This window comes from Adiantum capillus-veneris, chromosome 4, assembly GCF_014529385.1.
Source record: "Adiantum capillus-veneris isolate H3 chromosome 4, ASM1452938v2, whole genome shotgun sequence".
NCBI classification, from domain to species: Eukaryota; Viridiplantae; Streptophyta; class Polypodiopsida; order Polypodiales; family Pteridaceae; genus Adiantum; species Adiantum capillus-veneris.
In genome coordinates this window covers 102,868,608-102,889,057 of record NC_140934.1, presented here as the reverse complement: position 1 = coordinate 102,889,057, position 20,450 = coordinate 102,868,608, and the positions used below count along the sequence as shown (strand labels likewise).

Genomic DNA, 20,450 nt, shown 5'->3' with positions numbered 1-20,450 from the left:
AGAAAAGCCTCTAACAAAAGGAGGAGCACTTTTTGTTTTTTTCACTAGTGAAAAAATCCTCTCATTTATTTGAGTTTTTTTGGAAGAAAATATTTTTATCTTACAAAACTACACCTTTAACTTTACTTATCACATATACTAAGGCCTTATAATGAGTGTAAGAATTTATAAAAGCAAACATGTGACATATATAAAAAGAAAAATGTGAATTTTAAGAAGAAACTTGTCAATGATAAGAAAAAACATAAGAAGTGTAAAAAAATATAAAGAAGAACAAAAACTTATCATGCTTCTTTTTACAAGTATCTGCTCTTCTTTACATTTTCTTACACTTATCATGCTTCTTCTTACAATTGACAATCTCTTCTTACAATTTATATATTTCTCTTTACATACCATATGTCCTTCTTTACTAGTTTTCACACTCCTTACTGATCCTTACTATATAGAGGGATCCTTTTGTAAGAGAAAAGTATATTCTTATAACAAAAATCAATTAAATGAGCATTTTTTCACTATTGACAAAAACAAACAAAAGTAAACTTTTCTTTTTTCTGGAATCTTTTTTTAAAAAAAAACTTATGTCAAATGTAAAACAAGATTTTTTTACACTTTTTTAAAATTAGAAGATACAAAATTTTTAAATATTTTTGATGCTTCGAAAACAAAATGCACCGAGAGGTGACCTTCGATTTGGTAGTGTACGAAAGTCCGAAATAGATCTTACAATTTCTCCAACAAAAAGAAAAAGTTGTCATAAACTTATGATAATAAAGAAAAACTGATTACGCTTCTATAAACCATCTCTTTTATAAACACACACACACACACACACACATATATATATATAAAATTAAAAGGTATTCCTAATGACTTTAAAAAAATTAAAAGGTGCTCGTAGTTCAAAGATTCCACTCAAAAACAGAAAAAACGATGCGTTAATCTTTAGCACATAACGACAAGCAATGACGAAGCACATAGATTTACAACAACATTACCTAAGAAAGATGAATACAACATTGAGAGAGAGAGAGAGAGAGAGAGAGAGAGAGAGAGAGAGGTTAAAGAGAACTTAGCAAAAATGCTAAAGAAAAACTGAAAGAGTAGAGAAACACCTATTTATATGGACACAAAAGGTCTTTTGGCTTTCCATCTTCATTCGTCTTTTGACTTTCCACTTTCATTCGTATTTTGACTTTCCATCTTCATTTGTCTTTTCATTTATTAAACTCACCCTTCACTTTTACACTTAATATGTTTTGAAAGAATTTTTATTTTTTTGAGATTGGGGAGACCTAATATCACCTACTGGTATCCTTCATATTTTATTCAATCATTAGCGAGATTCCTCCCAGGCTCCCACTGCAAGATTTCAAGAATTTCTCTCCCTCCCTTTCTCTTACCCTCACAAAAGGCAAGTGTAGAATTTGAACTGTCAACCTCTCAAAGTCAGTCGACACTCAATCAGGTGAGCTAAGCCATCTAGACAGACGCCCGTGATGTCGGTAGCGTGTCCTTCACACTTTAAAAAAATCCCTCTCGGCTCCCCCTCGTTCCCTCAGAATCCATTATCCCCCTGCGCCTCCTCCTCCTCGTCCTCTGGTGCGGCACGATTAATGTTCCTCCACCTTGCAGCTACTCTGTTCGAGTGCGCCAATTGTCGTGCACGCACCTGCCATCGCAACTTTCCTTGCTGACCGCGAAACATTTTCCTTTGCATTTCTTGCCGGTATCACGTCAGATTCGTCACTTTTTTCAATTATATCCCAACCGGTACCCCCTACTAGATATATGTATAAATATAAATATATTGATTTAAATTTGACTTCATCAATAATCTATCGTTTTTCTTATATAATTTACGACGTATAAGTTCTCTTTTAAACAATTTTCAACTTCTTTGAAACTTCATTTTCTTGTATCTCATGCCTTTCTTATTTTCCTCACTCATATTTGATTGCATCATGACAACATACTTTGATCTTAATTTAAGCATTTTGTACTTGTAGAACACAGGCGAAGCTGTCAATAGGAAATTCCTGAAAAGTTACAAATATCTACTCTTCTCATAGCAAAGTTCTTCTATCGGTTAAAATGCATATCTATCAAGTCAAGACCACTTCCACAATAACGTTCGACTTTTAATGATTACTAAAGTTTTAAACATTGACACTTGATGTTATTGTAAATAAAACACATAGCTTCGGTTTTAAAAAAATCTTATTTTTGCTCACACAATTTATCATTGCTTCCAAGATATACTTGTATCCGAATTTTGGTTTACTATGTCCACATCAGTTTGTTTAATTCTCACATCTTTCTCTCTTGTTACAATCTTTTTTTAAATCTTAAATCAATTCAATTTCTCGTACTTAAATGATTGTTAGAATTAAACATAAGGTATTCTCTTCAAATGACTTTTTGTGAGTTCTTACTAACATCTTCTTATTATTCACTTTAATTGATAAGTGGGATAACTAATGTAAAACTTCAAGTGTAAAGACTTCTTGATTTGAACAATATAATACAAAAAAATCTGACAATAAAGTTAAATTTTCATTTTTTGACAAAATTACAGTGCTGAAAACTTACATACCATAAAATAACACTTTACGGGCAAAAGCTTGTAATCGCGCCAAGTGGCACAATTTAGTGCACTTGCCTCATACAGGAAAAATGGCGCTGATTTTCAAGTTGGGAGAGGCCTCACTTTGCATTTTGTCACAGGTTAAGAGCTATGGACTGCTTTCTTTCTCTCTCATGTACAGTGTAGTGCTGGGAGTGATGCCCTACACACTACACACTGCTCTCTCTCTCCCCTACATGCAGTTATGTGATGCCCCACAAGAGGGCTCTTCATTTGACTGATGTACAGCTGTGTGGTTTCATGCTTTTGTGCTGAGGCAAGAGCCTCCTTGAGCAGGAACAGGGGTAGCTAACTGCTACTCCAAAGCAGGCACCGGTGAGGATCATAACCTCACCATATAGGTGCGATTTCAGCGTTGTGTATGCGCTATAAATTGATTATTTTTCAGCCATACGGACGCCAGAACCATTGGGAATAGTGCCCCATTGGCAGAGGACAGTTAGGGGACTGTTTGGGGCTGAAAACAAGGCAAAAACCAATAAATACAACGTGCTGAATTTACTGTTTTTGGGCAAGAATCAGAGGGTTTATGCCAGTGGAAGTGAGATCCAGCAAGGGAATTGGTTTCGCGCATGTTTTAGGGTTGTTATGCTGCCGAAATTTGGCCAAAACAGGTTATATCTAGCGGGATACAAGTGAAGGATTCCGAGAACTTTACTTTGTAATTTACCCTCTCAAAGTATAAAGAAATACCGAAAGGAGGGGCCTAGAGGTTGTCGGCGTCTGCTCGGAGCATTCTAGCTTCCGCAGGTTTCCTTTGCACGTTCTCTCTGTGTGCGTCTAAAGTAAAGAAATTTCGGGTGAAAGCCAAAGCCTACCACCCCACGGGCCGGTTTAAGAGAGAGAGAACATATACAACAAAAGGGTATAATTACTTTTAACTCACGTCTAGTACATCGTACAAACACAAGGTTACTTTATTTCACTTGAGAGAACTGAACACAATGTGAGAGAGAGAGAGAGAGAGAGAGAGAGAGAGAGAGAGAGAGAGAGCATGCCGGGTACCAACCACCCTTAAGGGCCCTCCTGCTCTTTTGTCAGAGTAATTATTTCCTTTAGATTACTGGCATAAACTATTACAATGGCTGAATGTTGAATAATGCGTGCTTCATGCTAATGCTAATGTCTTCCCAAATCGCTATGGCTGATCTCATGCTAAGGCTGAATCTGATGTTATAAGCTAAAAACATTAATGTAGATGGTTGAAAATGCTGGTGCTTAATGGCACTCCGCACTACGAAAACTAACTACCCCTGCAGGAAGTACTTGTGTGGATGATCTAAGGGAGAGCCAAGGCTTCCCTAAATAGCATTCGGTAGGGAGGTCAAGCTATATCAAAAGCCCACAACTCCACTTTTGAGAGGTTTTTATTTAAGAAATGAACTAAGTGACTCTAGAGAGTGTTCAGATGCTTATATGCTTGAGCGATTGTACTGTCCAAGTGAGGGTAGCAAGTATTGACATGCTTGATTATGCATGTCCTTCTAGAGACTCACAGAGTGCCATGCTAGCTAGGACTAATGCTTGCATGTAGCAGTAGCTTGTCCACGTGGCTCAAGTGGAATGCACGCGTAACACCTCTTTTAGAAGGGTTTTTAAACTTATTAATAAGTGACATGCATACATAGAAGTCATGGGTTTTTTTTAACCATAATGCTCAACCCAGTATAAAATGCATATAAAGATGACCCCCAAGGTCACCATTCATCACATATATGTACCTTCATAAGTTCAGAATAGTCTGAACTCACGAATTATAAGAGGGAATAAAGCACTCATAAAACTATAAAAGCAAGGGACACAAGAAAAGAAAAGAAAAACAAAAACAAACAAACAAACAAACTAAGACCATCAGTACCCTATGGGCAACCAGCTCATCATTACCACCATTGTGGCATTTTCCATCATCAAAAACCTAGCATTTTGCCTAGCATCAATTCCTCAACATAATCAATACCATATCAGCACCTCAGAGATAAATCAGCCCAAGTCTTTTTACATTCCTTGGCATCCCATGAGAAGGTTACAAATTTCAGCCTCCTTACATCAGCATTTTCATACAGCATATCTTCATCATCATTGCCATCAATTTGCAAATTTCAGCCCTAGAGCACTAGTGTTTCCGGATTCAACCTAAGTGCAACAAATCAACCAATGTTTTCAATTTTCAGCTCTTGGCCTTGCAAATCCAAGCCTATATGGCAAGGTCCCATCAACATCTCATCATCTAGACCATTGTATCAGCATTTGTGCAATAACAACAAATACCTCTCTAATAATAGAGAGGGGGGTCCTTGGAGGGGGAATTGGGACCCATCCACATACATATATAGTTTGTAAATCTAGCTAATTTTTTGATCAAAAGAAACTCTGTTTCTTAACCAATTCGACCTTGGTGGCAACTCCAAAGCTTTGGTTTTTTCGTTTTCATTTCTACTATTGTTACTATGATCTTAAGTTATCACCATAAATCACTTTCGATGCACATTACATTGCACGATGCACATCATTTACTCGCGCATGAGCACAAAAGAATAAATTTCACTTCAGGAAATGTACAAAGTTGGCATTCAAGGAATATACAATGTTTTACCATTATATATCGTGTCAACAAGTTTTGCATGCTCTTGGCAAGTCACAGTCAGCACAAGCATTATCGTGATTGTCCATCAAGCATTGGTGTTCCCTCTGTGGTTTGCTAAAGTCGATAGTTTTAGGTAGAAACATCAAGTTTAAATCACATTTTTTACAAGCACTGGTAGAAAAGTTTGGTGCTGCACATTTTTCGTCTATATTCCATTCACAATCCTTTCAGAAACAACTCTTTTTCTTACTGAAATGAAATAAGCTTACTTATTGAAATTGTCTATAATAGTCTAAATTGCATCATTTCCATTCGAAGTCCGTGGCAAATCCATTAAAAAATCCATAGCAATACTTTCCCACGGTACTTGAAGTATCAGCAGGGGCTTTAGTAAGCAAGGAGTCTTATGGCAATCATAAGTAAAAGATGTGAAGTTGTGGTTAACTAACTCATAATCAATGCACACCATTTTAGGATTTATAGTGGACGTTGTTTCACGGAAATCCCTCAAAAGAGATTCTTGAAAAGGACAACCGCGACATTGTATACGACATTGAAGACACGGATTGCTTTCAGTGCGGCTCAAAGAAGCAAGCACTGCAGTCCTTATTGAAGTTTGAGTATTGCAACACCCACGCAGCAGAGTGGGCCAACAAAGATTTCTTCACAAATTCCTCAGAGTTATTGGTAGACTACAAGGAAGCCATGCAGCTGGGTATCAGTGTTAAAGTTTAGGCATCTGAAGTGAACTGCCCAATGTGATCCATTATTTAGTTTGGCTTTTAGGTATTTATTTTACTTATTTGTCAAAGTCTTGGGTAGGGCAATTTACTGGAATTGCTATTAAGCAACCCTTTGCCTCCATTGTATACACATTCAGTTATTCATTGCCAAGGTTGATTGAGAACGAGAGACTCTCTCTCTCTCTCTCGTGCTCACTCCCCTTGGTCTCTACGCTTCCGCATCGTTGAGTGGGCGGCTTGAAGCCCTTGGCGAGGAGGAGCAGTCCGGAAGAAGAGGAAAACCCGAAGACCTTTGCGTTTTAAAACGTTGTCCCCAACGTTGCCCGTCCTCTTCTCCTGCGTGATCGATAGCGCCTCCCCTCCCCTGTGCGTTCTGAGACGCTCACCTAGCAGCGTTTTCCCACTCAGTCAAGCAGTGCCACCTCCCCTCCACTGCCTGTGCGCTTCGAAACGCGCGCTGCGAGGCAGCAAGAGCTAGGCAATCACCCCCCCACTCCCCAAGGTTGACAACTTTCGTAAGCATTTTGAAATGCTAGCACCATGGTAAGCCCAAGGGAGAAACTTTTTGAAGTGCCAGTAGCAAGCCCCCTCATTGCAGCAGTTTTAGAGTGCATTATTGTGGGCGTTTTGAGATGCCATCCCGGCAACGTGAAGCCCCAATACATGGAGCGTTTTGATATGTGAAAGGAAGAAGGATCTTGGACAATTGTGAAGGTCAATCTTGTGGTAAATTTCTTGTGGATTGGGATTTGTGCGGCCACCTTTGGAATGCGAAAAGGTACTAGATTACCGTTCTTTGCAACTTCATCATGGCCTTCCCTTGCTCGAGCATGCACGACAACAACGACCGAAAGCAACCAAAAGCTACGGATAATGGATCGTCAACCATCCATTTAGCGGCTTGTACACCGGCACAATTCTCAAGGAACCCGACGGCTCAAGTTTATGAAGTCAAAAACAAATGGAGGAGTTTGCTAGAGGACAGCGGCAAAGGTAAGTTGGACAAGGATGGCAGTACAAGTACTAAGTTAGTTGCCTCGATATCCGAGAGGTACGAGATTCAATACTTTGTTTGGCTCGAGAGTTTGAAGCCAAAGGCAAAAGGAGGAACTCACAAATAGACAAGGACAAAGGCAAGCTGGACAGAGATTACGATAATAAAGATTTGGCAAAGGAGATCGACATGTCACTCGTGGCGGTGGCCACAGTGGCCTCGACGTCAGATTTCTAGTCAAATGTCAGGTGTCACCACTAGCTTCAGCCAACGAGAGGCTTGTGAGTGGCAGAGAGGGGCAAACAATGCTCCCTATAATTAATTTGGACCCTTGTGTTGGAGTTCAAGTTATTGGTGTTTGGACCCGTAGGTCGGAGTTCGATGCACATGCATCTGGCAAGGAACCAATCAGACGTCTAAAACACTATGGATGAGTGCACCAATCCATTATTGTTGGTCAGATTATGGACAGGATGTGTTCCAGCAGTTCAATATCTTGGAGTTTTATATTTTGGACATGATGTGTTCATAGTTCACGAATGGGGATTATATGATCTACAATTCAAAGTTTCTACAAAGGCAACCGATGCTCAAGATAACATTACTTTCAGGAACAAGTTGAGGAGAGAAACATCGAGGTGTATCCAGTATCCCGACTGGTGCTTGGGTGTCCATGGTAGCTTCTTCATCGACTTGGTCTCAATATTGATGTCCACTTTAGTAAAGAGGGTGCATGTGCTAAAGTTTAGGCATCTCAAGTGAACTGCCCAATGTTATCCCATTATTTAGTTTGGCTTTTAGGTATTTATGTTACTTATTTGTCAAAGTTTTGGGTAGGGCAATTTACTGAGATTGCTATTGTAAGGTGTAGCAGAATGAATGTTGTATTTTCTCAAGATTAGTGATCTATATTTGCTCAAGGTTCCTTTTAGTTCTTAGGGAAGGAGAGAGCCTTCCAACTTATGGAGAGTGCTATGATCACGAACAAAGTGAGTGGATATTGTGCGTGCAAGTGAATGAGACTGAGAGAAGGAGAGAAAAGAGAGACGACACCCGAGAGGTTGTAAAACCCTCCTCCGAAGGCCCCACTCTCGTCGGCGAGAGTGGTCTACTTTTGATTGCACAAAGGTGTACAATGCGTATGCAATGGACTAATGCAACTTGGACTATGCCGATGACGGCGACGGTGACGATTGACGACGACTTAGGGCTGAAATCTGAGGTCTTCTATCTGCTGAATTTCTTGGCTATGTCTGGGGCTGAAAATGACTGTTTCACTGCTGTCTTTAAGGCTGAATATGATGGGTGTGTCGAGGGTCATGCTAAAGATACTCGTCGCCGTTTGACGGAGGATCAGAAATCCGAGTATCTCAAAGAAGGCAAGTGTTTTAATTGTGGCAAACAAGGGCATATTGCCGCACGGTGCCCTAAAAAGGCACACAGAGCACCATCAAAAGAACGTGGCAGAAAAGGAAACATGAAAGCAGGACTGGTACCAGATTGTGTGGGGACCAACCCTAATCAGATAGATGAAAGCACCGAACTTTGCCACGCATGGGGCAAAGTACGAGATCAAGTGTCCAAGTCTGTCACAGTGGTATCAGAGCACGGCCGATTTCTCTTCTACGGGAAATCCGATCCCAAATTTTTTTTCGCGGCACCTATGGCTTCAGGCAAAGATCAATCAACTCCCTCTACATCGAAAGATGCGAGAAGGGATCACAACAAAGATTCCGCCAAGGCATATGGACTGCTTCGGCCTACTCAGGCGGAGCGTCGAGAGATGGAGCGTCAACGATTGATCGGCGACGCAACAAAGATGATGGTTAATTTTGCCAAGGATCCGAAAATGGCAAAATATATGAGCAAGACCTCTTTGGAGGAGGTGCACGCGCATTGGCGGCAGACCACAGAACCACCCAAGAAACCTCCTGCCCCCAAGAAGTATTCAGAGAAGGAATTACAAGAGGTGGTTGATGCACAAATTGCTCAGCTTTTTGACGCACGGAACAAAGTTAAAAAGCACAACAAAAAGCAGAAGAAAGGAACTGACTTCCCGGGTTATTTGGGTCATCAATGTACTTTTGAAAAGGCAAAGAAACAGAAGAAGCGTATTCAATTTGAAGGAGTACCCATTTCTTCTTCTTCTTCTTCTAACAGTTCTTCTAGCTCTTCTGACTCGAGGGAAGAAGATAGAAAAGGCAAAAAGCGAAGCAAAAAGCAACGCTTCAGAAAGGGCAAGAAAAAGGCAAAGAAGTCTAAATCTCGCCCCGTAAATAACAATTCTACAGAGGACTCATCTACAGACAGTTCAGACTCTGACGACAGCAACTTTTATGCAAAGAAGAAGAGTTTTTATAAAGCCAACCAATATGACTTTCTTGAAGAGAAAAGCAAGAAGGTCCGAGAGTTTACGGAAGGTGGACATTCAATTAAATTTGACACTTTTTCCGGTTATAGAGATGCTTCGAAGGCTTTGTCTTTTGTACAGCAGTTTGACATCGCTTTCGCGGGAGGGTGTTACTCAAAGAACTCTAAGATTCGGAGAGCTGCCTCTTATTTTAAGGGGAATGCTCGAACGGTCCACGCTTCTATTAAACAAGACTGCGCCAGTTAAATGGCTGAAATTCAAGAGGCTTTTTATCTCTTGTTGGCTTACTCGAGAGTATGAACGCGATATACGAACTGCTTAGAACCATCTTCGGATTACCAAGAAGGATACAGTGGACGCTCATTGCGAGAGATTCTGGAGCTCTTTTCTACCCGCCTCTTCATTTAAGAAGATCTCGTTCAAGGATCAGATTGAGCGGTTTACCTTGGGTCTTCCTACAGAGATCCAAGATCACTACTTGGAACAGCAGTCAGCTTCCATTCAGGAGTTGATGAGTCATGCGAAACGGGGTTTTGCCATTCACCCCACAGATGAGATCGTGACACAAAGAGTCGAACAGACTTTGAAAAATAAAAGTAGAAAGAGAAAGAGCAACCCAAAACACAAAGACAAGGATGCACGACCCAAGCTTACTCCTTAAGAGAGGGCTCTCTACATAAAGGAGAAGAAGTGCTTTGAATGCAGGGAAACTGGGCATATCTCCAAAAGTGCCCTAACAAGGCACCGAATGAACAAGATGAAGAAAGGCCAGAGAGTTCCAAAGCAACTAGGAGACGTGGCAAAAAAGGTAGATAAAAAGCGGAACTGGTACCACCTTGCGTGGGGCCTAAACCGAATCAAATGAATGGAAGTACAAACTTTGACGCTTTTTGGGGCAAAAGGAAGAACAGGAAGCTCTTTGGAAGGAGCCAAGGCCAACTTCTTTTGAATTGGCGGCTCGATTTGGAATTACGTCCGATAGGCTGAGGCCACAAGCGGAGGTAGTTAAAGTGGCACCCGGACGGGATGTTGCCATTACACCGAGCATTGGCAAACTTCGTTTGCAATGATAGGGGTGTTCAGGGCACGAGGAGTTTTACGTATTTGCCTTGGAAGGTTGTGACGTTCTACTCAAAATCCTTTGGTATCACAACAACAACGCCGTGGTTGACTACCGAGCCGAGAAAGCCACTTTGACAAATGGACTCAGAGATTGTACTTGATGAACTTCAGTTTCTTTACTCTCTTTGGGAGAGAATTGAACGATGGATGAAGGTCGAACATGTTTTGACCTGAACAAAAGAACGCCAAGATTTTCTCCACACTCATGTCGATTGCTTTTCAAAGGGCCTGTCAGGCGAGTTACCACCCACTCGTCCTGAAGATCATACTGTTGATCTGATACCAGGAAGCACACCACCGAACCGGCCACCTTACCAAGTGAGTCGAGCCCAGAACAAAGAGATTATGAACCAAGTGAAAGATCTCTTGGAAAAGGGTCTTGTCGAGCCTAGTACTTCACCGTATAGCTCTCTTGTGTGGTTGATTTTGCAGAAAGACAGATCTTGGAAAATGTGCATCGATTATAGAGCTCTCAACAAAATCACCATCAAGAACACATTTCCGATTCCTAGGATCGATGATATACTCGACACATTACAAGGATCCTCATGCTTTAGCAGGATTGATTTGAAGAGTGGATATCATCAGATCAGAATCGCGTCGGGAGACGTCTACAAGACAGCCTTTCGGACGACTTTTGGGTTATTTGAGTTTTTGGTGATGCCTTTTGGCTTAACCAATGCTCCTGCGACATTGGATGATGGACAGGATTTTTCGAGAGTACAGGCTATTTGTTGGCACTTTCTTTGACGATATCATTGTTTTCTCTAAGAATGAGGCAGAACATAGAGATTGTCTACTTCAGGTCTTTCAGGCATTACGAGATCACAAGTTAGTGATTAATGCAAAGAAAAGTGAATTTTTCCCACCAGAGATACACTTTTTGGGACACATTGTCTTAGCAACAGGAGTGCAGATGGATCCGGCCAAGAATAGAGACTATCCGTGATTGGCCCGATTTGAAGAATGTCCATGAAGTTAGAAGCTTAGAAGCTTCTTGGGATTGTGTTCGTACTACACGCGCTTCATTCGAAAGTGCAAAGGTTGCTTCCCTTTTGCATATCTTGACACAGAAAGGAGTCCCTTTCCACAGAGGTGACTACCTTTCAGACTTTGAAAGAGAAATTGACTACGGGACCAGTTTTGACTTTGCCGGACTTGCAAAAGTCGTTTAAGTATATTGTGATACTTGTGGTCGTAGTCTAGATGCGGTCTTAATGCAAGAAGGCCAATGTCATTGCCTACGAGAGCCAATAGTTCTCAAGGCCGGAATTGATAGCTTTTGGCGGCTAACCATGCTCTTATTCAATGGCGACATTACCTACTCGGAGCCGATTTTACGGTTTTCACAGATGATGGGAGTTTACGCTACTTCTTGTCAAGGAAGCAGCTATCGAAAAAAGCAGATGCGGTGGGCAAACATCTTGTCACGGTTTACTTCCGGATTGTCCATGTGCAGGGATAGAAGAAATTGGTGGCAAATACTTTGTCCCGAAAGCCGTTGGTTCTGGGTCTTTTTTCGCGATACATCGTAGGAACTTCGAGGATATGGTCGGTCGGTACGCCACAGAACAGATTTTGCAGATGTATCCAGTTGAATACAGAAAGGGGAGATAGTAGCGGACTATTCCATTCGGGATGGCTATTTGAAGAAGAAAACCATGTTGTGCGTTACACAGCCGTTGACGGAAAAGGTTCTAACTGAATGCCAAAACCGCCTTTTACGGTCACCACGGCATTGCTACCACCTTGAAAGGGGTAGAGAGATACGTCTTTTGGCCGAGACTCGAGAAGAATGTGGACGAGTTTGTGCACAGTTGCTTGGTATGCCAGAAGGTCAAGTTTGACAGGCATAAAGCACAAGGATTGTTACAGCCTTTTTTACTCATGTCCACCCACCCTTGGAAAGTATTGCAATGGATTTCATCTCCCAAGAACACAGCGTGGGCACGATTGTTTATTGCCCAGGTCTTCAGATTACATGGCATGCCTGAGACGATTGTTTCCGACAAGGACCCTAGGTTCACGAGTTTGTTTTCAGATGGCTGTTTGGGAGAACATAGGCACGCGGTTGCAGTTCTCGTCATCGTTCCACCTGCAGACTGACGGACAATCAGAGATTGCTAATTCAATAGTACTGGATTTGTTGAAGTCTTCTTGGTTGCATCAGAAGACTACTTGGGAAAGGTTTTTACCTTTGGTGGAATATGCCTACAGAAACATGTTTGACTCTTTGATGGGGAAGATGCCATTTGAGATTCTTGAATTTGCTACGAAGGTTCCATCCTTCCTTAGCACAAAAGATAAGATTTTTCTTTGAAGTCGACCTGTTCACAAGGGACTTGGTCCGGAAGGCTTTGCAAAAATTTCGGGAAAGACCAGAAAAGGCAACAGATCGCCATTGTCGCATTTGAAATTGAAGGAGAATGATTGGGTGCTCTTACATTATGGGAAGGCACTCTCGAGAAAGAAAAAAAAGGGAAAGGAGCGGCTTCTTTGTTAGCATGAGATAGTTTGGACCTTTCCAAATTTTTCGAAAAGATAAATGATATCTCCTTTGGACTGAAGTTGCCAGAATACTTGGAGGATTCACAATGTTTTTCATGTGAGTCTCTCAAAGCCTTTTGAAGGCGATGTGCCCGATGATGGGAAGCCAGAGGTGCAACCCGAATTGGACGAAAACGAGCAGATACTCGTTCCAGAACAAAAATTGGCACAGAAAGAAAGAAAGAAGGTAAAGCGAATTGACGGTTCTTGGTTAAATTCAAGACCTACTTCGCAATGGATGCGAAGCGAATGGAGGAGGAAGACCTAGCAGATATTCCTCGGAATGTGAATTTTTTACCTTGAAGCTTTTGGTTTAGCATAGTCTATTTCAAATGAAACCCAGAATTCAGCTTGGCCGGAGATCTGGTGCAATGGGTTTGTACGAGAGGGAAGTTACTCCACTCCTTTGTCAACAGATGCCTCGATTTTCAAATACTAGAGTCACTGATGTCTCTTTGAGCTTCAAGGATACTGAGAGCTGACAATATTCTGTTGGATGACTTTATGAAATGGAAATTTGTTCTTGACTTGTTCGTAAGTGCAGGAACTGATAGACGAAATGACTGCAGCATTTTGGTCTAATTGATCTCGATAGACATGGTTGCAATAGGGGTTAGTCAATCGGGCATCGATGTGGTCCCGACTGGATCTAGATGCGATTACTAGCTACATTGCCGATAAATCATGGTCTAAGATCCGAATGAATGTTGAATGTCATGTGATCTCCTGTGATGTCTAGTGATGTCCTGTAATGTCGTGTGATGTGACTGTCGATTGGTACATGTGCTAGATGTACGTTCCTAGTACATAGGTACTAACAGTCAGTGTCTGTTAAGACGGTTTATGACTTCTGTCTGTTTTGCAAGCGTAATCAAGGGCGATTACAATGCTTTCAAGAGGGGGATATGTCACAAAGTGATGACGTGGCTGCGAGAAACCCTAATCCTGTTGAAACCCTAACCCTAAAACCAGAAACCCTAATTTTGTTGAAACCCTAACCCTAAAATCAAAAACCCTAATTTTGTTAAAACCCTAACCGTAAAATCAAAAACCCTAATTCTGTCATAACCCTAACCCTAACCTTGATTTGTTGACGTGGCAGGTTGACACGTGGCCTGCTGTGCGGACATCAGCGTGATTTATGAAAAGCTGGGCAACTCTTTGGCGTTGCTTTTTCTACGCAAATTGCTGAGAAAGAAAGAGAGAACCCTCTTTGCTTTATTCTAGCGAGAGGGAGAAAGAGAAAGCCCCTCTACTTTATTTATTAAAAGAAACAGAGAGGAAGAACTTTTGCTTTATTTTCAAAGCTTTTACTTGAAGCTTTTGATTTCAGCTTTTGGGGCTCTGCTTTTAGCAACCCTTGTAACTTTAAATATGTGAGGAGGCCTCTCACATCTCAGAGCATCTGGACGCAGAGTCTGAGTGTGAGCGCTCGCCCGCACTCTTGTACTTTGAACTCAGATTAATACAAAAAGAAATACCGAAAGGGGCGCCAATCTTTGGGGCCAATATCTCTAGGCACGGAACTCCGTCGGGCAAGTGTCGAATAAATTGTGAACTATGAATTGTTTTGAAGTGGTTATCTGGTGCTGTCGCGGTAGATTCTTGACTTTGAGTGTCCAAGTCTGTTACATCTGGCATCCTTGTGAGCCTGTACATAGGATCTGCATATCATGCACTTCATATTAATTGCATACCCTCTAATTGCAAATGAGCACAGCCAGTGTTTGCTAGGTGTAGACATAGGGGTGTTTACATTAGTCGAGCCCAGATAATTTACAGCATATGAAGCACCTCTTATAAATGGGTTTTTAAACTTATGAGTAGTATCCATGCATAGTAGAAGTTGTGGGTTTCTTAAATCAGCATGCTCAACCCAGTATAAGATCCCTATAAAGGTGACCCCAGGGTCACTATTCATCGCAGTTTAGACCCTCAATACCCTATAGACAGCCAACCCATCAGTACCAACACCATGGCATTTTTCCATCATCAAATCCCTAGCGTTTTATCATAATCAATACTAAAGAGAAAAATCAACTCTCTTAACCGGCCCGCCTTGCTAGGGTAGGGCTACCGACCATGGGCCGCCCCTATTAGAAACCCGTCAGACCAACTCTGGCGTCGCAAATTTCTACTACCTCCTTACATCAGCATTTTCAAATAGTAAATCTTCATCATCATTGTCACAATTAGTTTGCATATGTTAGTCACGCTAGCATTTCCAAAGTCAGTCTAAGCACAGCAAATCAACTAGAATTCTTAGATTTCAGGCCTTAGCCTCGTAGATCCAAGCATCTACCATAAGATCCCATCAGTATCTCGACATCTAGACCCATTGTATCACAGCCTCAAGCAAATACCTCTCTACTAATAGAGGGGGACCCTTGGAGAGGGTTGGGGACCTCATACGACGTTAAGTCTTCTTTCTCTTTCTATTACTCACACTATCTCACTCTTGTCTCTATTAGCGTTTGCACATATCTCTCATGAACTAAAAGGAACTCTCATGCACATCTGCATTGAGCGCTCATCCTCACATAAATCACTTTCGATGCACGTTATATTGTACTTCTTAGAGAATAGCATGGACCTTCACTCCTCTTCTCTCTTCTTCAAAAGATTTGTGGATGATGCATTCATCATTTGAGATGGCTCTTCTCTAACCTAACTGACATCCTCTTGAGAAACATATTAAGATCTCTCAATGTGTTTTCACTTATGACGCCTCTATCAAAGGTCCCTCCTTTGTCATGCATGGCATACTAGATACCCATTGCCACATTTGCAATCTTAGCATCATACACATTTAAAAGAAAACCTTTTTGATAGACTCAAAAAAAAAAATTCATTAAAGTTCTCTTTCAAATTTTCGCTATATGCAACTTGTTCTTCTCTAGATTTAGAGCAAAAGGCTACTCTTCTTCTCTCTTGTTAGCATGCTTCTTCTACAACTCTTACACCTCTAGATATTTCTCTTTCGCAAAAGAAGCCTTCAAATAACCCCTCTCCCACCATTGTCAAAATACCCTTTGAACCTCCGCTTGTAAATTTAATATGCTCAGCATATTACACCAGCAAAAAAACTCTCTAGCAAGCTTGCACACCTGTCTAAACCTGTAATTTGTTGGTTAAACTTGCATAATCTCCACAAACTCCTTGCCATGAGCAATCTTTCTTTACACCCTTTCGACCTCAACAAGTCAACCGCCTCGACTTCTTGTATACGATAGATGGTTTCACTCCCTTGCTCTTGAGAATATACTTTTAAGCCTCCCATAATTGGTGATTAGTCCTCTTCACAAACTTTAATTCCCACACAAGCTTGGCAACAGAAGAGTTATCATAATCATGAAAGTTTAACAACCAAAGAGTTGCTAACATCAAATACCCCTTTCCTCACGGAATACCATCAAACCATAAAAAGTAACAGTTATCTTAGGTAAGGGTCATTTGAATATCCGCACATAAAGTACAATGCAATGTGAGCATCTCACAAAGAAAGATTAGTCTCACCTTGGCCTAAAAAAATTAGAGAGAAAAAGTCCCTAAAATTAGAGTCTATAACATGGAACGACTTTTTGCTAAGGAATAACATCTAACCGAACGAAATAATTGTTAGGACTACCTTAGGTAATATTCCTTTGAATATCCATCCATAAAGTGCAATACAATGGGACACCTCACAAAGAAACATTAGTCTCACCTTGACCTAGACAAAAATCACTTTAGAAAAAGGCCCTAAGAATTCTACATTATGAATGTGTTGTGTAGAGCAACAATTTGTTGCACTTTTGTTCCAAGTTGATAATGCCACATGGTAGGAAGTCGGGCAACAAACCCACTAAAGCAAAATTTGCATCTCTCACGAAATATGGTATTAAGAAGGGCCATTGTTTTATCATGTACCAAAAGCAGAGCCCTAGGGATTTCCCTTCAACCAAAACATAACTCGTTATGTCCATCCATTAACACGTTACTACATTAATTTGGTGCACTCTCATGATTGACCTTTTGCTATTTGTCATCTTCTACGCCTAGAAATTGACATCCACAAAACCTTTTCTTTGCAAACCAAGTATGTTCCATAGAAGGATATGATTACGACACTGTGCCACACAATTGAGCGTGACCCGTGTATCCACTCAAGCTACAACGATGTACATACTTGTTAAAAGAAAACTTTTCCCATACCTCATGCTTTGAGAGTCACTATAGTAACACAGGCCATGACATCGTGAAGTCAAAAACAATGCACAACATTGCCTTTGATTATCACATCAAGCAACCCTTCAAAAAAAAATCACGATGACGCAATTCAATTATGAATGTACAGCTCCAACAAATCAAAGTGGTGCACAACTAATTTACGTGAAAATTTGTGGATCGCCTAGTCAACCATGCCTTCAAAATGGAGGCAAAAACTGAGCATTATGCACGGTTCATGACTTTTTTATATATATTATCCAACAGGCCTCTATATCAATACTCTTTTTTCAAGCTCACATAAAAAATAACAAGTTGCCAACCAAGGAAAATATACTCTGCAAATGTTCTAACTAATGCCATAATGATGAGAAGAGGACACATATCTATCAAAATGGGCTGTGCTCTACTCAGCAGCTAGCGATTAAAGATTCACTGTTAAACTATCATCCTACACTCTCACTGACACTTGTGCTAGATGTAATACATTGCTGTTTGGTGTCAAATTACGTATATAATGGCGACGGTGGAGCAAAAGCAAAGATTTTCTTCTTTTTACAGTTCACAAAATTCAAGCTTTATGTGCTAGAAGCCCAAGGTCATCCACAGCATATGCGACTCTTCCCAACGAGTATCAAGGCACAACAATTAAAAGCACTATGAGCTATCTACACATGCCCTAACTTAGATGATGAACCAAAAGCCTTTTGGATAACATCTCTACAATATCTTATGTACTGTAGACATAAAACAATGCAGATTGCTTTAGAAATAGATGAAATGGAAAGCATATTGCATACAGGTGCACGTACACGCACAAACACGTACAACACACACATTTAATTGTGAGTGTCGGCCCATTGATAGCTTCATGGCACATGTGCAAACAGGTGAGAGAATGAATTGTGCACATCATCATTATTTTCTATGCTTACAATGTTGCTATTGCCACATGCATGAATGTGTGCATGTGCCTGAAGGCAGAGGCAGACCAACCATTCATGAATGTGCATGCGAGTGAAAGCAAGAGGCGACCAACCAACCAGTGGTAGAGCTAGAGCGGTTCGTGAATGGTGATGGAATCCAGCACATTTTCCCTGTCATCCCAGTTACTTCCGACAAAATTAAGCTGTAAGCCTTTGTCTTTGTAGGTAAGAGAGATGGGTCCTCCCCTGCCTCCACCAAGTTTTCCATCAGGTTCTCCGAGCAGCCTTACAATGTCAGCCGCTCGCATCTGCAACCTAGCGAGAGAAAGAAGTTAGGGTCTGCGTGGAGAAGAGGGTGCGGGTGCATAACCACAGGTGTCTGTAGATGATTGTGTGTGTGTGTGTGCGCGCGCGCGCGCGCGAGAGAGAGAGAGAGAGAGAGAGAGAGAGAGAGAGAGAGACCTGAGGCCGTGAGGAAGGTGTCCAGGGAAAGATGAGTAGCCATGGGAGGCGTTGTAGAGGTGGAATGCGCGGAGGAGAGAGTCTTCGAAGCAGAGGGAGAGGCCCAGCGGCTTGTAGTTGTGGTAGACGCAAGCCGGGCGGCCTGCGAGCGCCGGAAAGGAGTCCTTGAAGGAGGGTCGAGTTGAGGAAGAGGGCTGCAGCGCCTCCAGGAAGCTAGCGATGGCGGGATCATCCTCCGCACGGCCCAACAGTTCACCGTACGCTTCCTCCCCCATTTCCACGAGCGTCTCAGAACGCCACCAGTGTGTGTGTCTGTGTGTGTGTGTGTGTGTGAGAGAGAGAGAGAGAGAACTTTTAGGGGATACAAAGGAAGAGAGTGATCCGCCTTGAGCTGCGTTCATGAAAAATGTATCTCAACAGAATTAGACATTCCAGAAAGTCACTTGAGAGGAGCTCCAGCAGCAAAAAAAATGTGACGCCCCAGTTTCTGGGCGCGTCGGGGAGGGACCGTTTTCCTTTGCTCTGATACCAAGTGTGATGCCCCAGTTTCTGGGCGCGTCGGGGAGGGGGCCCGGCGGGGATTCTTACCCGCACGCAGCCGAGGGAGTGCTCTGTCTTCAAGGGGCCCGTCGGGGATTCTTACCCGCACGCGGCCGAGGGGACTTCTACCTTCAAGGGCCCGGCGGGGATTTATACCCGCGCGCGGCCAAGGGACCAAGGTGTTGCTTCAAGGGGGTCCTGGCACGGACGGCACCGGCTCAGGAGGGCCCGGCTCGGACGGCACCGGCTCGGGTCAAGTTGCGTTCTCGGGGGCCCGGCTCGGACGGGGCGGCTCGGGCGTGGTTGCGTTCCATGGGTCGACGGCCGTTTGTGTTTCGCGGGTCTTCGCGGGTCTCGCGTCTCGGGTCCCTAGCCCCACGTAGCCTCAGGCTCCGCCGCACCGCCGACGGGTCATAGCGTGCCCCGGGGAACCTTGCGTGGAGTCCCCACGGTGCGCGAGTGCGTGGAGTGAGGCTAACGTGCCTAGGTGGGGGGTCCCCTCCCGTGGCCGGTCTTCGGGAGGCTCATACCCCTTATAAAAAAATTGCCATGGCGGAGGGGAGTGCTCTTTACGAGTGTCAAAGTTTGAGAGACGAAGGCTAAATGCCAAAAGTGAGAGAAGCTCATGTGCACGCGATAAAGAGGGGGAGCGAAAGAGAGAGGCCGAGCCTTCGGCGGTCGGTCGTACTTCCGAGTGAAAATAGTGTGAATTTGTCAAAGTATATAACGTATTTTGCAAAACTTCATGTTGACAATTGCCCTTAAAGGATTTATATATGTTAGGATGGTTTCACAACATGCGGCGGAAGAAAATCTCCGTGCGCCTGCAGCCAGCCACAACGAGCCATATTAGACTGCTCGTTCACATCGAGCAGCGAAAATAAAGCACAAAAGTGCCAGCATGGCGGAAGTAAACCTGAGCATTTCTTCCGAGACCCCCCCCCCCCCAATACCCACTTCCACCCTCCACATGAGCATGAAAAGCCAAAAAAAAAAAAACATATTATACCATTTTCTTCCAATAAAAAAATCAGACATGTTCCTCTTTCACTATTTCTTCCACCCCTCCCCTATGTTCACATTAGGCGGCGGAAGAAAACCACCACTCCATGTTCCACCCTCTCTTCTGTGAACGATTAGGCGGTGTAAGAGTGCAAAATGCATCTCCTCCACCCGGAAGATGGAATTTTTGGGGGTATCTTCCGCCGGACCACTGTGAACCCAGTCAGTCTTATACGTAATCTCTTTCTTTTTTCTTTTGGCCATACTCACAATTGTGAGTGGATGTGTTATATTAACCCTAAAAGT

General features: G+C 42.4%; 1 protein-coding gene across 6 annotated transcripts in view; it reads right to left on the bottom strand.

Moving 5' to 3' along the window:
* Positions 1 to 18,969, bottom strand: part of LOC147459717 (uncharacterized) — an 83,380-nt gene extending 64,411 nt beyond the window's left edge. For 3 of the 6 annotated variants that reach the window (XM_086510932.1, XM_086510931.1, XM_086510933.1), the window contains exons 1-2: positions 18,603 to 18,969; positions 18,258 to 18,455 (exon numbers count right to left, since the gene is read on the bottom strand). In XM_086510932.1, the coding sequence (XP_086367058.1) occupies positions 18,269 to 18,455; positions 18,603 to 18,877 (462 nt within the window). In that variant the 5' untranslated portion in view covers positions 18,878 to 18,969 and the 3' untranslated portion in view covers positions 18,258 to 18,268. Of the gene's footprint in view, positions 1 to 18,253; positions 18,456 to 18,602 lie in introns of all 6 variants that reach the window. The other 3 variants (XM_086510934.1, XM_086510930.1, XM_086510929.1) reach the window with 2 other exon arrangements.
* Between the last annotated feature and the right edge of the window lie 1,481 nt (positions 18,970 to 20,450).